Source organism: Petromyzon marinus, chromosome 32, assembly GCF_048934315.1.
Source record: "Petromyzon marinus isolate PM22_M1 ecotype Great Lakes invasive population chromosome 32, UKy_Petmar_22M1.pri1.0, whole genome shotgun sequence".
Lineage (NCBI taxonomy): Eukaryota > Metazoa > Chordata > Hyperoartia > Petromyzontiformes > Petromyzontidae > Petromyzon > Petromyzon marinus.
The window spans coordinates 10,615,630-10,634,547 of record NC_133698.1 but is presented as its reverse complement, the minus strand read 5'-3'; the positions used below and the strand labels follow the sequence as shown (position 1 = coordinate 10,634,547).

At 52.9% G+C, this 18,918-nt stretch overlaps 1 protein-coding gene across 3 annotated transcripts in view; it reads right to left on the bottom strand.

The window, feature by feature from the left end:
• LOC116948158 (opioid-binding protein/cell adhesion molecule homolog) overlaps positions 1–18,918 on the bottom strand; it is a 370,266-nt gene that overhangs the window by 201,293 nt on the left and 150,055 nt on the right. For 2 of the 3 annotated variants that reach the window (XM_032964578.2, XM_032964579.2), the window contains exons 1-2: positions 10,063–10,172; positions 9,614–9,692 (exon numbers count right to left, since the gene is read on the bottom strand). In XM_032964578.2, the coding sequence (XP_032820469.1) occupies positions 9,614–9,692; positions 10,063–10,162 (179 nt within the window). In that variant the 5' untranslated portion in view covers positions 10,163–10,172. Of the gene's footprint in view, positions 1–9,613; positions 9,693–10,062; positions 10,173–18,918 lie in introns of those variants that run through there. The other variant, XM_032964580.2, reaches the window with a different exon arrangement.

Sequence of the window (18,918 nt, the reverse complement as noted above, 5' to 3'; positions counted from 1 at the left end):
TTGGGGAAGTGGTGCGAGATGGAGGGAAGGGGGCCCAGAGCAGTCGAACACGTGGGCACACTTTGGCGACCAATTCCCCGCCTGACGAAGCTGTCCGCCGTTGTTGCCGTAATCGCCAATCGGCGACGTCGTGGTTACGCACACGTGTTGTTGTCAACCGTTGTGGGGGTTTCGCTCTCCAAACGCACAGCCGCTGTGCTGAAGCAGTCACTAATTGGCACAGCGCTTGCTTGATTCGCTGTGTCGGGTAGGCGGTGGTGTTTGGTGCGTTAACGAAACACGTGTGGATATTTTTTGTTAAACTTTATTTTCGGGGGGCAAAGTGAAGAGAGAGGGTGGAGGTAGGAGATGAAGAGAGAGAGAGAGACGGTACTTTTGATTTTATGATTTTAATTGTAATTTATTTAATTGTGACGCGAATGACCTCTCCGCTTGTTCAACTACGGTGTGGAATATTAAATATTGGGGGGGGGGGGGCGCTGAGGCAGAGAGAGAAATTAAACAGGTGGCCAATTAAGTTAATTTGTAATCGCTTTAAGTGAATGCCTAATTCAATACAGGATCTCAAGCGGTTTTGCCTTTCCCCCACCAACTCAGTTAAGCATTGTGCTGATACTATTCAACTATGAAACTATTTTATATATTTTTTATTTTAGCAGGTAAGGCCCCCCCCCCCCCCCACGCTGAGCCATCGCAAAAAATGATAGGTCAGCGACGTTGGCTTATTGTCATGTGGAAATGTCTAGCAGCAGCCAGATATTATCTAGAACGCGTGTCGTTCATTCTGAATGTGGAGGGGAAAACCCCGCAGCAAATATCCACGCGACCACGGGGAGAGAGAGAGACACCGCAAACTCCAAATACACAGCAGGCGTCAGAGGTCGAGATCTCCCATATACCAGGCGAGGTAGTTAACATCTCCTAGCCACCGTGGCCCTCATGGTCAGTGGCGAGGAGTTTATTTTGTCACACTAGGGCCCAAGGTTAATATTTGACCTTGGTAGTGAAAGGTCAAGATTCAATCTCTTATCCTGTGGTATAACTGCCCCATCCATCACCACCCCGCCAACCCCTATCCTCCATCAGCTCCCTACCCCGTTAACGCTGCTGATGAGCGTCTGCTGTGTACGTACTTGTGCAAAAAAGATATTGGCTTTGTACCGTAAGCAACAAATAATTTGCAATAGTCTAGGGCATTCAAACATTCCGATGGTGATGGCGGCGGTAATTGGTGATGACAGTTTTTATCATTATTATCCTGTCCCTGCTGATGATGCTGATGATGATGCTGCTGCTGATAATGCACAGAGCCATGCAGAATCAAACTTGGATGAGGAAAACAACAGTGACACTTGACGTGATCGTTACAGACACAGAGGCACAACAGGCACACGGGCACACAAACACAACATACATACGGACACACACACACGCACGCAAAGATCCCCCGTATAGCTTTAACAGACTGTCAGGGCAAGTGCTGTTAGCGAGCACCTATGAAGGCGGGCAGGACACATGAGCGGGGTGAGTGGTCAGCACCACACCCGACCGCCTTTGTCTCCCTAGTAGTGATGTAGATATACTGCACCAGGGACTCATTTGAGGCTGAGTCGACCTAGGGGAAGCCCGGGGCCCGTTAAAATAATCGTTACTGGTGTTGGCCGTGAGCGGGAATCGAACTTGGGGTTGTAGCACAGCGCGCTTACCGCTACACTCCACGGATAGTGGTTTGCTGCTGTTGCTGATAATCATGCTGATGATGAATACACTGCCGATGAGTATGATGCTGATGATGAATACACTGCTGATTATTAATATAATGGTGATGATGAATATACTGCTGATGATGGTTATAATGCTGATGATGAATATGATGATGATGAGTAGACTGCTGATGATGAATATACTGCTGATGATTATAATGCTGATGCGTATTCATCATCAGCATTATAACCACTGATGATGGTTATAATGCTGATGATGAATATAATGATGATAATGATGAATACACTGCTGATGATTATAATGCTGATGATGAATACGCTGCTGATGATTATAATGCTGATGATGAATACATTGCTGATGATTATGATGATGAATACACTGCTGATGATTATAATGCTGATGATGAATACACTGCTGATGATTATAATGCTGATGATGAATACACTGCTGATGATTATGATGATGATGATGAATACACTGCTGATGATTATAATGCTGATGATGAATACACTGCTGATGATTATGATGATGATGAATACACTGCTGATGATTATAATGCTGATGATGAATACATTGCTGATTATTATGATGATGATGAATACACTGCTGATGATTATAATGCTGATGATGAATACACTGCTGATGATTATAATGCTGATGATGAATACACTGCTGATGATTATAATGCTGATGATGAATACACTGCTGATGATTATAATGCTGATGATGAATACACTGCTGATGATTAATATAATGGTGATGATGAATACGCTGCTGATGATGAATATACTTCTGATGATGAATACACTGCTGCTGATTATAATGCTGATGATGAATACACTGCTGATGATTATAATGCTGATGATGAATACACTGCTGATGATTATAATGCTGATGATGAATACACTGCTGATGATTATGATGATGATGATGAATACACTGCTGATGATTATAATGCTGCTGATGAATACACTGCTGATGATTAATATAATGGTGATGATAAATATACTGCTGATGATGGTTATAATGCTGATGATGAATATGATGATGATGATGAGTAGACTGCTGATGATGAATATACTGCTGATGATTATAATGCTGATGATGAATAAACTGCTGATGATGGTTATAATGCTGATGATGAATATAATTATGATAATGATGAATACACTGCTGATGATGAATACACTGCTGATGATTATAATGCTGATGATGAATACACTGCTGATGATTATAATGCTGATGATGAATACACTGCTGATGATTATAATGCTGATGATGAATACACTGCTGATGATTATAATGCTGATGATGAATACACTGCTGATGATTATAATGAATGACTGCACTAACAAACGAGTCTTAAGATAAGAGCACTTACCCCTGCCCCCCAACCCCACCCCACCCCCCCAAATATGAAGATTCGCGTGAGAGCAGAGCGCAGAATGAAAACTTTAAACAGAAACTCTGCAGGATGTCACGCGCTGCCATTACCAGCGCTCTCTCTCTCTCCCCCTTCATCCGTCTCACTCCCTCCCACTCCCTCAGCCTGTATCTTCCTCCCACTCACTCTTACTCACTTACTCACTCACTCACTCTTACTCACTTACTCACTCACTCACTCTTACTCACTCACTCACTCTTTCTCACTCACTCACTCACTCTTACTCACTCACACTCACTCACTCTTACTCACTCACTCACTCTCACTCACTCCTACTCACTCACTCACTCTTACTCACTTTTACTCACTCTCTCTTACTCACTCACTCACTCGCACTCACTCTCTCATTCTCACTCACTCTCACTCTCACTCACTGACTCTCATTCACTCTCACTCACTCTCACTCATTCACTCTCTCTTACTCACTCACTCCCTCTCACTCACTCACTCTCTCTAACTCACTCACTCTCTCTCACTCACTCACACTCACTCTCACTCACTCACTCACACTCGCTCACTCTTACTCACTCACTCACTCGCACTCACTCACTCTTACTCACTCTCACTCACTCACTCTTACTCATTCACTCACTCTCACTCACTCACTCTCATTCACACGCTCACTCTCACTCACTCTCACTCACTCTCACTCACTCACTCTCTTTTACTCACTCACTCACTCTTACTCACTCACTCACTCTCACTCACTCTCTCATTCTCACTCACTCCCACTCACTCTTACTCACTAACTCACTCCTACTCACTTACTCCTACTCACTCACTCTCACTCACTCACACTTACTCACTAACTCACTTCTACTCACTCACTCTTACTCACTCACTCTTACTCACTCACTCACTACTACTCACTCATTCTCACTCTTACTCACTCACTCTCACTCACTCACACTCACTCACTCTCTCTTACTCACTCACTCTTAGTCACTAACTCACTCTTACTCACTGACTCACTCTCACTCACTCACTCTTACTCATTCACTGTTACTCACTAACTCACTCCTACTCACTCACTCCTACTCACTCACTCTTACTCACTAACTCACTCTTACTCACTCACTCTTACTCACTATTACTCACTTACTCTTACTCACTCACCCTCACTCTCAGTGACGATTATCTGAACCGGTACTCGGCCTCCCTTAAGTCGACTCAGCCTCAAATAAGAACCCGGTAAGATGTGTAAATATCGCCACTGGGGGAGACAAAGGCGGCCGGGCGTGGTGCTGGCCACCCACCCCCTCGTGTGCCGTGCCGGCCTTCATAGGTGCTGCTTGATAACAGCGCTTGCCTATGCGTGTGCGTGTGAACATCAACGCCATGCATATAATATTACAAACATTCATCTCAAACCCTTACCGCTATCTTCACCTCTCTACCCCTCCTCCTGCCTCTCCCTCCCCCTCTCCCTCCCCCTCTCCCTCCCCTTCTCCCTCCCCCTCTCCCTCCCCCTCTCCCTCCCCCTCTCCCTCCCCCTCTCCCTCCCTCCCTCCCGCGCCTCTTGCCTCCTCCCAACCCTGTGCCCCGCGTCTCCCCCCACCCCGCGCCCGCCCTCACCTCCCCCCCCTCCCCTCGGGTCACCCCCCCCCCCCACCGCGTGCCCCCCCCCACCATCCCCGCGCCTCTACCGCACGTGCGCGTGCACGTGCCGCCCCCAACGTAGCACGCGCCGCAGGATATCCGCCTCACCCCTCCCCTCATCTGCCTCCCACCCCCCCCGCCCCTCTGCCTCATCCACCACAAGCCCCTCCCCTCCTGTACAGCACAGCGTACACCGCGCATTTGAAAAATTGACGGCCCCTCCCTCCCTCCCTCTCTCGGTCTCCTCTCTCCTCCCCTCCCTCCCTCTCTCTCTCGGTCTCCTCTCCCCTCCCTCCCTCCCTCTCTCGGTCTCCTCTCTCCTCCCCTCCCACCCTCCCTCCCTCGGTCTCCTCTCTCCTCCCCTCCCTCCCTCCCTCTCTCGGTCTCCTCTCTCCTCCCTCCCTCCCTCGCTCCCTCCCTCCCTCCCTCTCTCTCTCGGTCTCCTCTCCCCTCCCTCCCTCCCTCTCTCGGTCTCCTCTCTCCTCCCCTCCCTCCCTCTCTCGGTCTCCTCTCCCCTCCCTCCCTCCCTACGTCCCTCCCTCCCTCCCCTCCCCCCTTCCTCCTCCCCTCCCTGCCCCCTCCTCCCCTCCCCTCCCTCCTCCCCTCCCTCCTCCCCACCTCCCTCTTCCCCTCCGTTTCTCCCAATCTCTTTCTGCCGCTCTCCATCACCTCCGTGGTTACTGGGAAGGAGCGATGGCGCCGTGGATTGCGGCCTGCGCTCTGGACCCGGTCCACCTGAGTTCGAATCCCAGGGCACGGCTAACATCAGTGGCGTAAAAAAACAGGCGCACTCCAAATATACAGCAGGCGTCAGGGTCGTGGGTTCGATTCCGACCCTGACGCCTGCTGTACATTTGGAGTTGGCGGTGCCTCTATCTCCTTGGCGAGATGTCAACTCCCTCGCATGGTATACAAGAGGGCCGTGGGTTCGATCAGGACCGTGACCCCTGCTGTATATTTGGAGTTCGCGTGTCTCTTTCTCCCCGTGGTGGCGTGGATTTTTCTCCGGGTTTTCCGATTTTTCCCCCCCTCCACATTGAGAATCAACATCACGCGTCTTTAGAGTTATTTGGTTGCTACAAATGCCCACGCGGTGATACGCCAACTTCGTTCAGCGATCACTTGGGATAGCCAATTTCGCTTCTGCAAAAAAAACAGAGAGCTCTTGCAGCTCAGTAGGGCCTTAACGGGAAAAATAAAACACAAAATAAAGGCGAGTTCCTTTGTTGTCAAAGCAATTAGAGTGGTCGATCCGTCGACTGCCTGGACGCGCGTGAGCGTTGACCTTTCGTGACCTCAATTGCTTAAATGCATTTCTAAAAACGTATGCATCTATTTATCCATTTGTGCTTTTGCGAAAGGGGGTGGGGGGAGGCGGTTAAAGTATTCAACTTTGACTTAGGGTTCGTGAGAAACACGGACATTGACAAAATGACATTTTCAACCAAAGCTGCAACAAAAATGCTGCTTGGAATTGACAGCGACACCCAGAAAGAGGAACGCGTCGATTCAGAGAACGTCCACACACACACACACGCGCGCCAGTTCGAGGCATCACACCCACTGGTAATGGACTTAGCCGCTGGCCAAGACGAAACGATGGTGCGACAGCCGAAGGAGCGATCGGTCCTCCCATCGTGTCGGCCGGGCCCTCCCCTAGGACGACTCAGCCTCAAATGCGTCGTGTGTATACGTCGCCACTTGTGAGACAAAGGGGGCCGCTTGTGGTGCTGGCCACCCAGCCCGCTCCTGCGGCGTGCCGGCGTTCATGTGTGCTGCTGCTCGCTTACAGCACTTGCCCCAAACGGCCTGTGAAGGCTATCCGGGGTCACCTTTATCTTTGTGCACGTGTGTGTGTGAGTGGGGAGCGGTAGAGTAGTGGTTAGCGCTGCGCTGCGCTATGAACCCGGCAATCCGAGTTCGATTCCCGCTCACTCCCAACAGCTTGTGATGATTACTTGAACCGGTCCTTGGCTTCCCCTAGGTCGACTCAGCCTCAAATCAGTACTTAGTGCGATTTAAAAAAAAAATCGTCACTAGGGGAGACAAAGGCGGCCGGGCGTGGTGCTGGCCACCCACCCCCTCGCGTACCGTTCCGGCCTTCATAGGTGCTGCTCGCTAACAGCACTTGCCCCAACAGTCTCTCGAGGCTATTCGCGTGGATCTTTGTCTTTGTGTGTGTGTGAGAGAGACACGGAGGGGGAGGGAGGGGAGGGGGTGGTTGAAGAGAAGGGCTCGAGACGTTGGTGATGGCTCGCGATTCGCTAAGTTAATTAATTAACTACACCGATGTTCAAGGTGATCTCATTTGGCCGTGGACGAGGGCTATTTGCGGTCTGTTGAGGGAGCGGCGAATCGCTAGGATTGTCCTCTCGCTGGTTACAATCGCAATCCATTATCGAGGAATTGTTTTATTTGGAAACGTGGGGCGGGAGTAAGTTCGCGTAAATCGGGGCCGTCCATAAATGACGTCACGCACCTAGTAGGGGGTGGGGGGGGGGTCAGACATTTGTGACGATATGTGACGAGAGGGGGGGGGCGGGGTTTGTGAAATGTGACGTCACATCAAAATGCGTAACTTTAAGTAAATATAGACAACACGTTCTACTTTATTAATATGCTTTCTCCTACAACATCTGAGTGCAGCGCCACATTAAATACGCACTACAATGACAATAGTTGGAAGCGATTTGAAGCATGTTTTATTTTCAAAATGGAAATATGTTTTTTTTTGGGGGGGGGGCAGAGCTTTGTGACGTCATATTTGAGGGGGGGTCTGACTTGTTGTGACGCCGTGTGACGAGGCGGGGGGGGGGGGGTCAAAAATCGTCCAAAATCGCGTGACGTCATTTATGGACGGCCCCATATTACAACGTCGTTAAACCCGCCACCACTCGACCGCACAGCCAATGGGTAAGGGTTCGAAACGTCAACGAAACACGTGCCGATTAGTTTACTGGCTCAGCACGCCGGTGTGTTTGGAGGGTAAACGAACAACGTGTGACACTTGTGAATGTTCAACGACGCTTTTATATTTACGCGATCGAATATCACGACAACAACGACACAAAATCCCTCTATTGTGAATAATATTGGTCGCTATCGCCTGCTGCGAGTTCAGTTGCAATCACAATGCCCGTCATTTGCCTACCAGTCCCAAACACCACACACACATACAAAGACAAAGATCCCCCGCCCCCCATACCGGATAGCCTTAACATGCTGTTGGGGCAAGTGCTGTTCAGTGAGTAGCAAGCACCGATGGAGTTCAAGTTCAAGGTCGTGAGTTAACTGTGTTGGCTGAGTTTATAACTCAGGCTAAGCAGGTAGCTAGGATCAATGCGTAGCTCGCGCTCACACGGGACAAGCGGACACCGTCAAAGATCCCCCGTGTAGCCTTAACAGACTGTAGGGGCAAGTGCTGTTAGCGAGCACCTATGAAGGCCGGAACGATACACGAGGGGGTGGGTGGCCAGCACCACGCCCGAAAGCCTTTGTCTCCCCAGTGGCGATGTTTATAATCATTTGCGGCTGAGTCGACCTAGAGGAGGCCCAGGACCGGTTCAAATAATCGTCACTGTGCTGTTGGCCGTGAGCGGAAATCGAACCCGGATCGCCGGGTTCATAGCGCAGCGTAGCGCGCTAACCGCTACACCAACACGCGTGTGTGTGACACTGTCACACACACGCACACACACACGCACACACACACAGGGCAAAGACCATCAGTAACAGACTGTAACAGACTGTTGGGGCAAGTGCTGTTCATCGGGCAGCACCTATGAAGGTCGGCACGGCACACATGAGGAGAGTGGGTGGCCGGAACCATGTCCTGCCCGACCGCCTTTGTCTCCCCAGTGGCGATGTTTGCACACCGCGTGCTCATTACATGACGAGTCGACCTAGGGGTGGCCCAGGGCCGGTTCAGAAATGTGTCACTGACTTTAGCCATCAGCGGGAACGGAACGCAAGAGCACACACACACGCACACACACGCACACACACACGCGCACACGCACACGCACGCACACACACACGCACACAGACGCAAAAAGCGACACAGACAAAGGGATACACAGACACACAGACGGACAGCAACACAGGGACACACACACACACACAGACACACAGGCGGACAGCGACACAGACACAGGGACACACACACAGACACAGGCGGACAGCGACACAGACACACGTAATAAATAAAAGGACACGCAGATACATCGAGGCAGTGACACGCGGACAAAAACAGACGCAGAGACACAGACACATTTGATTCGTGTGTGCCATGGCGGACTTGCCTGTGTGTGGCTGTCCGTGTGTAGCTGCCTGTGCGTGGCTGCCTGTGGGTGACTGTCTGTGTGTGACTGCTGTCTGTGTGTGGCTGCCTGTGTGTGGCTGTCCGTGTGTAGCTGCCTGTGCGTGGCTGCCTGTGGGTGACTGTCTGTGTGTGACTGCTGTCTGTGTGTGGCTGCCTGTGTGTGGCTGTCCGTGTGTAGCTGCCTGTGCGTGGCTGCCTGTGGGTGACTGTCTGTGTGTGACTGCTGTCTGTGTGTGGCTGCCTGTGTGTGGCTGTCCGTGTGTAGCTGCCTGTGCGTGGCTGCCTGTGGGTGACTGTCTGTGTGTGACTGCTGCCTGTGTGTGGCTGTCCGTGTGTAGCTGCCCGTGTGCACCTATTTGTGTCTGGCTGCGTGTGCGTAGCTGCCTGTGCGTGACTGCCTGTGCACGGCTGCCTGTGCGTGACTGCCTGTGCGTGACTGCCTGTGAACGGCTGCCTGTGCGTGACTGCCTGTGCGTGACTGCCTGTGCACGGCTGCCTGTGCGTGACTGCCTGTGCGTAGTTACTTGAGGAGCGCACTCTCTCCCTGGCGCACAGTGATGTTGTCCATCTGCCTCGGAAAGTCCGCAGAGCGCGCGGGGAGACCTGTGGAGAGACAAAGACGGTCAGGATTTGAGTCCCCCTGCACACACAAGTCGGCACCCCCACGCCGCGCATGCCCTCAACCCGAAGGCAACTCGCGCACATCACCACAAAACAAAGACCCCCCCCCCCCACCCCTATAGCATTTAACAGACTGTTGGGGCAAGTGCTGTTAGCGAAGAGCGCCTATGGAGGCCGGCATAGGCGTGGGGTGGCCGGCACCGCGCCCGCCCGGCCGCCTTTGTCTCCCTCGTGGCGATGTTCACACACCCCACCGGGGGTACCCGTTTGAGGCCGAGTCGACCTAGGGGAGGCCCAGGACCGGTTCAGAATCATCGCTCTCGCTGGCGTTGGCCGTGAGCGTGAATCGCACCTGGGTCCCTGGGTTCGTAGCGCAGCGTCGCGCTAACCGCCACGCAAACGCTCCCCACGAGCACACCCTCAGACAGTTTCACAGGCGCACACCATGACATTTACGTGCGTAGTGCAATCTCTCCCTCACCCCTCCCTTCCTCTCCCCTCCCTCCCTTCATCTCCCCCCCCCCTTACCTCCATCTCACTCTCTCCCTCCCATCTCTCTCGCTCGCTCCCTCTCCCCTCCCTCCCTCTCTCCCCTACTTCCCACTCCCCTCCCTCCCTCTCCCCTCCCTCCCCTCCCTCCCCTCTCCTCTCTTCATCTCCCCCTCCCCTTACCTCCATCTCACTCTCTCTCCCTCCCATCTCTCTCGCTCGCTCGCTCCCTCCCACTCGCCTCCTCCTTTCGCAGATTTGCAACGAATTCACCAATTGCTGGGATGTGCGATCATAAAACACAAACACACACGCCAAGCACCACATCCTTCCATGGCCGTGCCTGCTTGCGAGTTGAACTTCTTTCGCGCCGTACGTAGCCAGCCGTGATCATTGGGGAGGTGCGTAGGGAAGCACAACACGACAAACCTGCCATGCCCCCTCTCCCTCCCCCAGTGCTGAGGTTTAAGCACCGCGCGAGGTACTAATTTGAGGCTGAGTAGATCTAGGGGGAGGCCCGGGACCATGGTTGAGAAATTCACCGTGAGCGAGATTCGAACTTCGGCTCGCTGGGTTCTGTAGCTCACCGCGCCAACCTCTGTGTCCCCCCCCTCCCCCTCACACACAAGACAAAGATCCCCTGTATAGCCTGTAACAGACTGTTGGGGCAAGTGCTGTTAGCGAGCAGCACCTATGAAGGCCGGCACGGCGGGTGGGTGGCCAGCACCACGCCAGGGCCGCCTTTGTCTCTCCGCAGTGCTGACGTTTACACGCACAGCACCAAGCGCCAATTTAAGGCTGAGTCGACCTAGGGAAGGTCTAGGACCTGTTCAGATATTTGCCACCGAATTTTTTTTTGTTCGGCCGTGAGCGGAAATCGAACTCGGGGAAAGCCCGGTCCCGTAGCGCGGTGCGCTAACCGCTGCGCCACCGCTCTCACTACACACGGACACAAATGACTGAGACACACACGGCTGCAGGCAACACACGGACAGAGATGCACGCACTGACACGTTGACACAAAAGACGCACAATCAGACACTCTCGCAGACGCACGCTCATTAACACCAGTTAGGCCGTGTCCGTGTAGGCTCATGAATAATTAAAGCGCCATTAGTGATCTCCTTGCGAGCCTCATTAGGGGGGGGGCAGGGGGAGGTGGAGGGGTAGGCAGGGGGAGGGGGCATGGCTATTGAGGTGGATCTGCACACCGTGCCCTCTCGAGACAAAGACCGCGGCGACCCCTAACCCATAGCCCTAACACGAGCCCTCACCCTTACTCTTGACCCTAGCCCTAACCCATAGCCCTAACCCTAGCCCTATCCCGTCCTCTTGACCCTAGCCCTAACCCATAGCTCTAACCCTAGCCCTAACCCATAGCCCTAACACGAGCCCTCACCCTTACTCTTGACCCTAGCCCTAACCCATAGCCCTAACCCTAGCCCTATCCCGTCCTCTTGACCCTAGCCCTAACCCATCGCCCTAACACGAGCCCTAACCCTTACTCTTGACCCTAGCCCTAACCCATAGCCCTAACACGAGCCCTAACCCATAGCCCTAACACGAGCCCTAACCCTTACTCTTGACCCAAGCCCTAACCCATAGCCCTAACCCTAGCCCTAACCCATAGCCCTAACACGAGCCCTAACCCTTACTCTTGACCCTAGCCCTAACCCATAGCCCTAACCCTAGCCCTAACCATAGCCCTAACACGAGCCCTAACCCGTCCTCTTGACCCAAGCCCTAACCCATAGCTCTAACACGAGCTCAAACCCTTACTCTTGACCCTAGCCCTAACCCATAGCCCTAGCACGAGCCCTAACTTACTCTTGACCCTAGCCCTAACCCATAGCCCTAACACGAGCCCTAACCCATAGCCCTAACACAAGCCCTAAACCCTTACTCTTGACCCTAAACCATAGCCCTAACACGAGCCCTAACCCTTACTCTTGACCCTAGCTCTAACCCATAGCCCTAACCCTAGCCCTAACCATAGCCCTAACACGAGCCCTAACCCGTCCTCTTGACCCAAGCCCTAACCCATAGCCCTAACACGAGCTCAAACCCTTACTCTTGACCCTAGCCCTAACCCATAGCCCTAGCACGAGCCCTAACTTACTCTTGACCCTAGCCCTAACCCATAGCCCTAACACGAGCCCTAACCCATAGCCCTAACACAAGCCCTAAACCCTTACTCTTGACCCTAACCCATAGCCCTAACACGAGCCCTCACCCTTACTCTTGACCCTAGTCCTAACCCATAGCCCTAACCCTAGCCCTAACCCTTACTCTTGACCCTAGTCCTAACCCATAGCCCTAACCCATAGCCCTAACACATAGCCCTAACACGAGCCCTAACCCGTCCTCTTGACCCTAGCCCTAACCCATAGCCCTAACACGAGCCCTATCCCGTCCTCTTGACCCTAAACCATAGCCCTAACCCCTAGCCCTAACCCTAACACGGGCTCTCTCCCTAATACTCGACCTAACGCTAACTCTAACACAAACCCACAAGCACTATCCCTGACACGAGCCCGAACAATACACCGAACCTTAACCCCAACGCTGACACGAAGCCATCACGCGAACACTCTCCCGACCTCAAAATCACATCGCTGACCCCCTCCCCCCCCCCCCCCCCCAAAACAAACTCCTCGCCCCGACCCCAACAGGCATCAATAGGCGCTCGCAAACAAACGTTTGGCTCGTGGGTTATTGCATTAAAGGCCACGCGGGTGATCTGTGCCGTGGTGCGTCCATAAAACACGGAGCGCCAAATAATAAAATGCTGAAACATAAATTAATAATAATATAACAACAACAAAAACACTGCTCCGTTAAAATTTTCATCACAAAACGCAGCGACGCGTGTGGCTCTGAGCAATAGAACTTCGCTCCCTCTCTCTCTCTCTCCATAATATACTGCGAGTCGGAGTAGCCAGGGGCAGACGCCTGGTCATTACTGAACCCACAGCCCCGCCCCCTTGATTCCCCACAACCTCCGCCCCCCCCCCAGAGCGCCCCCACACCACCACCAACGACCCCCCCACAGCCCCACCCCTCACATCACGTCACCACTACCCACTTACCCAACACCACCCACACATCATCCTACCCGTCACCACCGCTCATCACCACCCACCCATCACCACCACCACCAACTCACCCACCATCACCAACTACCTCCCACCACCCATCCCATCACCACCACCAACTCAACACCCTCACCACCACCAATTCACTCAGCACCATTCATCCACCATCGCCACCACCAATTAACTCACCATCACCACCACCAACTCACCCACCATCACCACCACCAACTCACTCACCACCACCATCACCACCAACTCACTCACCATCACCACCAACTCACCCACCATCACCACCACTAACTCACTCACCATCACCACCACCAATTAACTCACCATCACCACCACCAACTCACTCACCATCACCACCACTAACTCACTCACCATCACCACCACCAACTCACTCACCATCACCACCACCAACTCACTCACCACCATCACCACCGCCAACTCACTCACCAACTCACTCACCATCACCACCACCAACTCACTCACCACCATCACTACCACCAACTCACCCACCGGCTGCACCGGTGAGTTCATAAGAGTCGCGCTCTCTTCACTTCACATTTTCCAGCACACATAAGCGATTTGTATGTTTTTGTTTTTATATTTCCAGCTCTGATAGGCGGCGATGTAAATCATCACGCGCTTTACACAACAATTCCGCAGGACACACGCGCGATTGCGATGAACGCCCCCGTGTTTTTGACAAACGCTTCTGTGCCTTATTCCAATTCACGCGCACAAAGACAAAGAACCCCACCCCCCACAACACACTCGCCGTATAGCCTCTAACAAACTTGGGGCAAGTGCTCCTCCCCAGTATCACAATATCGATATATCGTGAATCCGATGAGCTATGAAGCTCAATTTCACCGATGTCCAGCATAGTAGCACCTGCACGGCATGGCACGCGAGCGGGTGGGTTGGCCAACATCACGCGCGGCCGCCTTTGTCTCCCCAGAAGCTGCTGCTGTTTACGAAACCGCGCCAGGTCGTACTCATTTGAGTCTGAGTCGACCTAGCCGTCGGCAGACGCATGGACATTCGCCACTGCCGTGTGCCGGTGGCCCCGTTTGTGCGGGACGCAGCAATGTGCACCACCACCCGACACGCGACAACAGCCGACACGCATGACGCATGGCACACGCACTGGTCTGTGGGTTCATTTGCGTACACACACACACACAAACCATCACCACCACTATTACGAGATTGAATCTCCGCGATGCGGCGCCCCCCCCCCACTCCCACACAACCACCCACCCGCTACGCGTCGCGATACGCAATGTGCGCGTTCATGCGAACAGCCACGATCTGTACACTGCTGGATGAAAGCATCTCCCCCTACCGCTCCGCCCCGCCCTCCCACCTCCTCCTCCATCATCAATCATCTCCCATCATCACCATCATCATCATCAATCATCTCGCAACGCAAATGTAGAATTAAAGACGCACGCCACGAGGAGTGCGTCCGTGGCCCTGCGACCCGAACTCTGAACCCTTTAAGTAAACCCACCAGAGGCACGTACAGACCCAGAGAAATACATACACAGAGATGCACAGAGACCCCATGAGGAATCATAGAGATACGCCCGGCCGCCTTTGTCTCCCCATTGGCAACCTCTTGTAGCCCACCGCACCAGGTGCTCATTGTGGATCGACCAAGAGGAGGCCCAGGAACCGGTTACACAAAGATAAAGACGAAGATTCCCCCGTATAGCCTTTAATGGACTGTTGGGGCAAGTGCTGTTCTCGAGCACCTATGAAGGCCGGCACGTCGCACGTGTGGTTGGTGTGGTCAGTACCACACCCGGCCGCCTTTGTCTCCCTCGTGACGAAGCTTGCATAAGGCACCAGGTACTCATTTGAGGCTGAGCCGACCTAGGAGAGGCCCAGGACCGGTTCAGATAAATCGCCAGCGGTGTTGCTGGCCGAGAGATTAAAATCGAATTTGGTTCGGTGGGTTCGCATAGCAGCGCGCTTGCCGCTACACTACCACTCCCCCAAAACAACGCACAAACACACACACACACACGACTGCACACACATCTTCAATAACCGTTGTTTGCTTTTCTCATTTGTCTAAACAACAACGACAACTACAAGCGAGAGGAATGCAAAAAAAGGTAAAATGTCAGACAATTTGCTCTCTCTATATATATTTGTCTCTCCCTCGGCTGCTCTCTTTGATACATTTCATCTCGAACACGATCTTCACGTCGGTCTCTGAGCGCAGCGCGACGCTCTGGCTCCCTCCTCCACCCCTCCACTACCCCCTCCATCTCCCCCCTCCTCCACCCGATCCACCCCCTCCACCCATCTACCACTCACTCCCCCGCTCCCCCCCGCGGCCAACAATATAAATTCCCAAAGCTCTCCTGTCTCTCAACCCGAAATGACCCAACGTCGGTGTTTGGAGCACTTGGCTGGGTCATCACGTGGAGGCCATGGACCTGGCACGGCGCACGAGCAGGTGGGTGGCCAAGATCGCGCCCGGCCGCCTTTGTCTCCCCACTGATGAGGATACACGCCCTCAAATGCGCCAACAAAGACGAGGATTTTTGTTGTATGGCCTTAACGGAATGTTGGGCTGAGCGCTGTTAGCGAGTAGCACCTATGAAGGCCAGAACGGCACGAGCGGGGGTGGGTGGCCAGCACCACGCCCAGCCGCCTTTGTCTCCCCAGTGGCGATGTTTTTACGCACAACACCAGGTACTCATTTGAGGCTGAGTCGAGCTAGGGGAGGCCCAGGACCGGTTCAGATAAGCGTCACTGATTTTGGCCGTGAGCGCGGGACTTGAACTCGGGTCGACAGGTTCGTAGCGCAGCACGCTAACCGCTACACTCACGCTCCTCAAATCGATGGTCTTAGCTATGGTGGAGAGTTTGGAATCTGATTGATTGATTGCTTCTGTGGACAGGTGTCTTTTATACAGGTAACAAGCTGAGATTAGGAGCACTCCCTTTAAGAGTGTGCTCCTAATCTCAGCTCATTACCTGTATAAAAGACACCTGGGAGCCAGAAATCTTTCTGATTGAGAGGGGGTCAAATACTTATGTCCCTCATTAAAATGCAAATCAATTAAAAACATTTTTCACATGCGTTTTTCTGGATTTTTTTGTTGTCATTCTGTCTCTCACTGTCCAAATAAACCTACCATTAAAATTATAGACTGATCATTTCTTTGTCAGTGGGCAAACGTACAAAATCAGCAGGGGATCAAATACTTTTTTCCCTCACTGTATGTTTAATACGCCAGGCGCTCCACTCATTGTTGTGAGCATTGCTCATCCGCCCTCCGTTGTTGCTGGAGGACGACTGCTCCCAACTGCCCAGAAGAGTCCCTCACGAGCCTCCTCCACAGAGGCCGATCTTGACACCGCTGGTACCAGTCATCGGCAAATCCACTCAGCTCCACATTAATCCGTACCGCATCAACTCCATCTTTTCTCTATCCCGTGCTGCTCCCGTTTAGCCCCCTCTCTACGGCCAAACGAAAAGCTGCTTAGGCACGCGGTGGCTGGGACTTCGGGCTACATGACCCAGCCAGCGCAGCCTCGCCTGCCGGAGGAGGAGCTCACTAATGGGACTGTGTCCAGATCTTTCAAGGATCTACGCATTTCCTCAAGTCGGTCTGGTCAAACCCATGCAGGGTCGTCCATAGGGTATAGGTCAGTCCGAGTGCATAGATGCGGCACAGGGGCGTGGTGGGGGGTGTCCACGTTCCGCAGTGCTCAAAAAAAGCGAGGGCATCGCTGCGGCTAAGAGCAGCTTCCGTATGCAGCGACAGACTACACGGGTAGCTTCGACAGGGCGCGCGGTGCGCGCGTGTTCCACAGCAGATGACAAAACCTGTCACTCGGACTGGCAGCCATTCGTGCTCGCGCACGGCGAGAGCGCCGACTACGCGTGGATCGTCACCCGTGACTATCGCAGCACGGGCCGAGGCGGACCTCCCTCGTGCCGGTGTTTCTCGCTGGCGCACGGCACAACTCCACAGCACCGCAGCGGGGGGTTCGTTGCCTGCTTCGAGGGGAGGGGGGTGGGGGAGGAGGGGCTGAATGTGACATTCAAATCACCTTTGGCAGTCACGCGTTAAACCCACGCCTCGTCCGGTCGTGTCGCTGCAAAGAGGCGCCGCTGACGCCACTGAAGCCAGACGCGTTCTTTGCCGTTGATGCGTTGACAGCGGTGCGATATGATGCAGTGCCCGTTGGCCGAGACGTCGCCTGTTATCTTTCTTCGCCTCTCTCATCAACTTCCACGTTCTCTCCTCCTCGTTCCCAAGTTTCTCTCTCTCTCTCCCCCGCCTTGCCCTGTGCCCAATCCCCGTGTTCTGTCATTCTCACTCCTGGCACCCTGCCACTGGAATCAACTTCCTCTGTGCAATGAGCAGCAACTGCCCATGGACTCAACATTGCCCATAGACGCAACACTGCACATAGACTCAACACGGCCCATAGACTCAACACGGCCCATAGACTCAACACTGCCCATAGACTCAACACTGCCCATAGACTCAACACTGCCCATAGACTCAACACTGCCCATAGACTCAACACTACCCATAGACTCAACACTGCCCATAGACTCAACACTACCCACAGACTCAACACTGCCCACAGACTCAACACTGCCCATAAACTCAACACTGCCCATAGACTCAACACGGCCCATAGACTCAACACTGCCCATAGACTCAACACTGCCCATAGACTCAACACTACCCATAGACTCAGCACTGCCCATAGACTCAACACTGCCCATAGACTCAACACTGCCCATAGACTCAACACTGCCCATAGACTCAACACTGCCAATAGACTCAACACTGCCCATAGACTCAACACTGCCCATAGACTCAACACTGCCCATAGACTCAACACTACCCATAGACTCAACACTGCCCATAGACTCAACACTGCCCATAGACTCAACACTGCCCATAGACTCAACACTGCTCATAGACTCAACACTGCTCATAGACTCAACACCGCCCATAGACTCAACACTGCTCATAGACTCAACACCGCCCATAGACTCAACACTGCCCATAGACTCAACACTTCCCATAGACTCAGCACTACCCATAGACTCAACACTACCCATAAACTCAACACTGCCCACATACTCAACACTACCCATAGACTCAATACTGCACCATAGACTCAATACTGCACCATAGACTCAACACTGCCCGTAGACTCAGCACTGCCCATAGACTCAGCACTGCCCATAGACTCAGCACTGCCCATAGACTCAACACTGCCCATAAACTTAACACTACCAATAGACTCTACACTGCCCATAGACTCAACACTGCCCATAGACTCAACACTACCCATAGACTCAACACTGCCCATACACTCAACACTGCCCATAGACTCAACACTGCCCATAGACTCAACACTGCCCATAGACTCAACACTACCCATAGACTCAACACTGCCCATAGACTCAACACTACCCACAGACTCAACACTGCCCATAGACTCAACACTGCCCATAGACTCAACACTGCCCATAGATACAACACTGCCCATAGACTCAACACTGCCCATAGACTCAACACTGCCCATAGACTCAACACTACCCATAGACTCAACACTGCCCATAGATT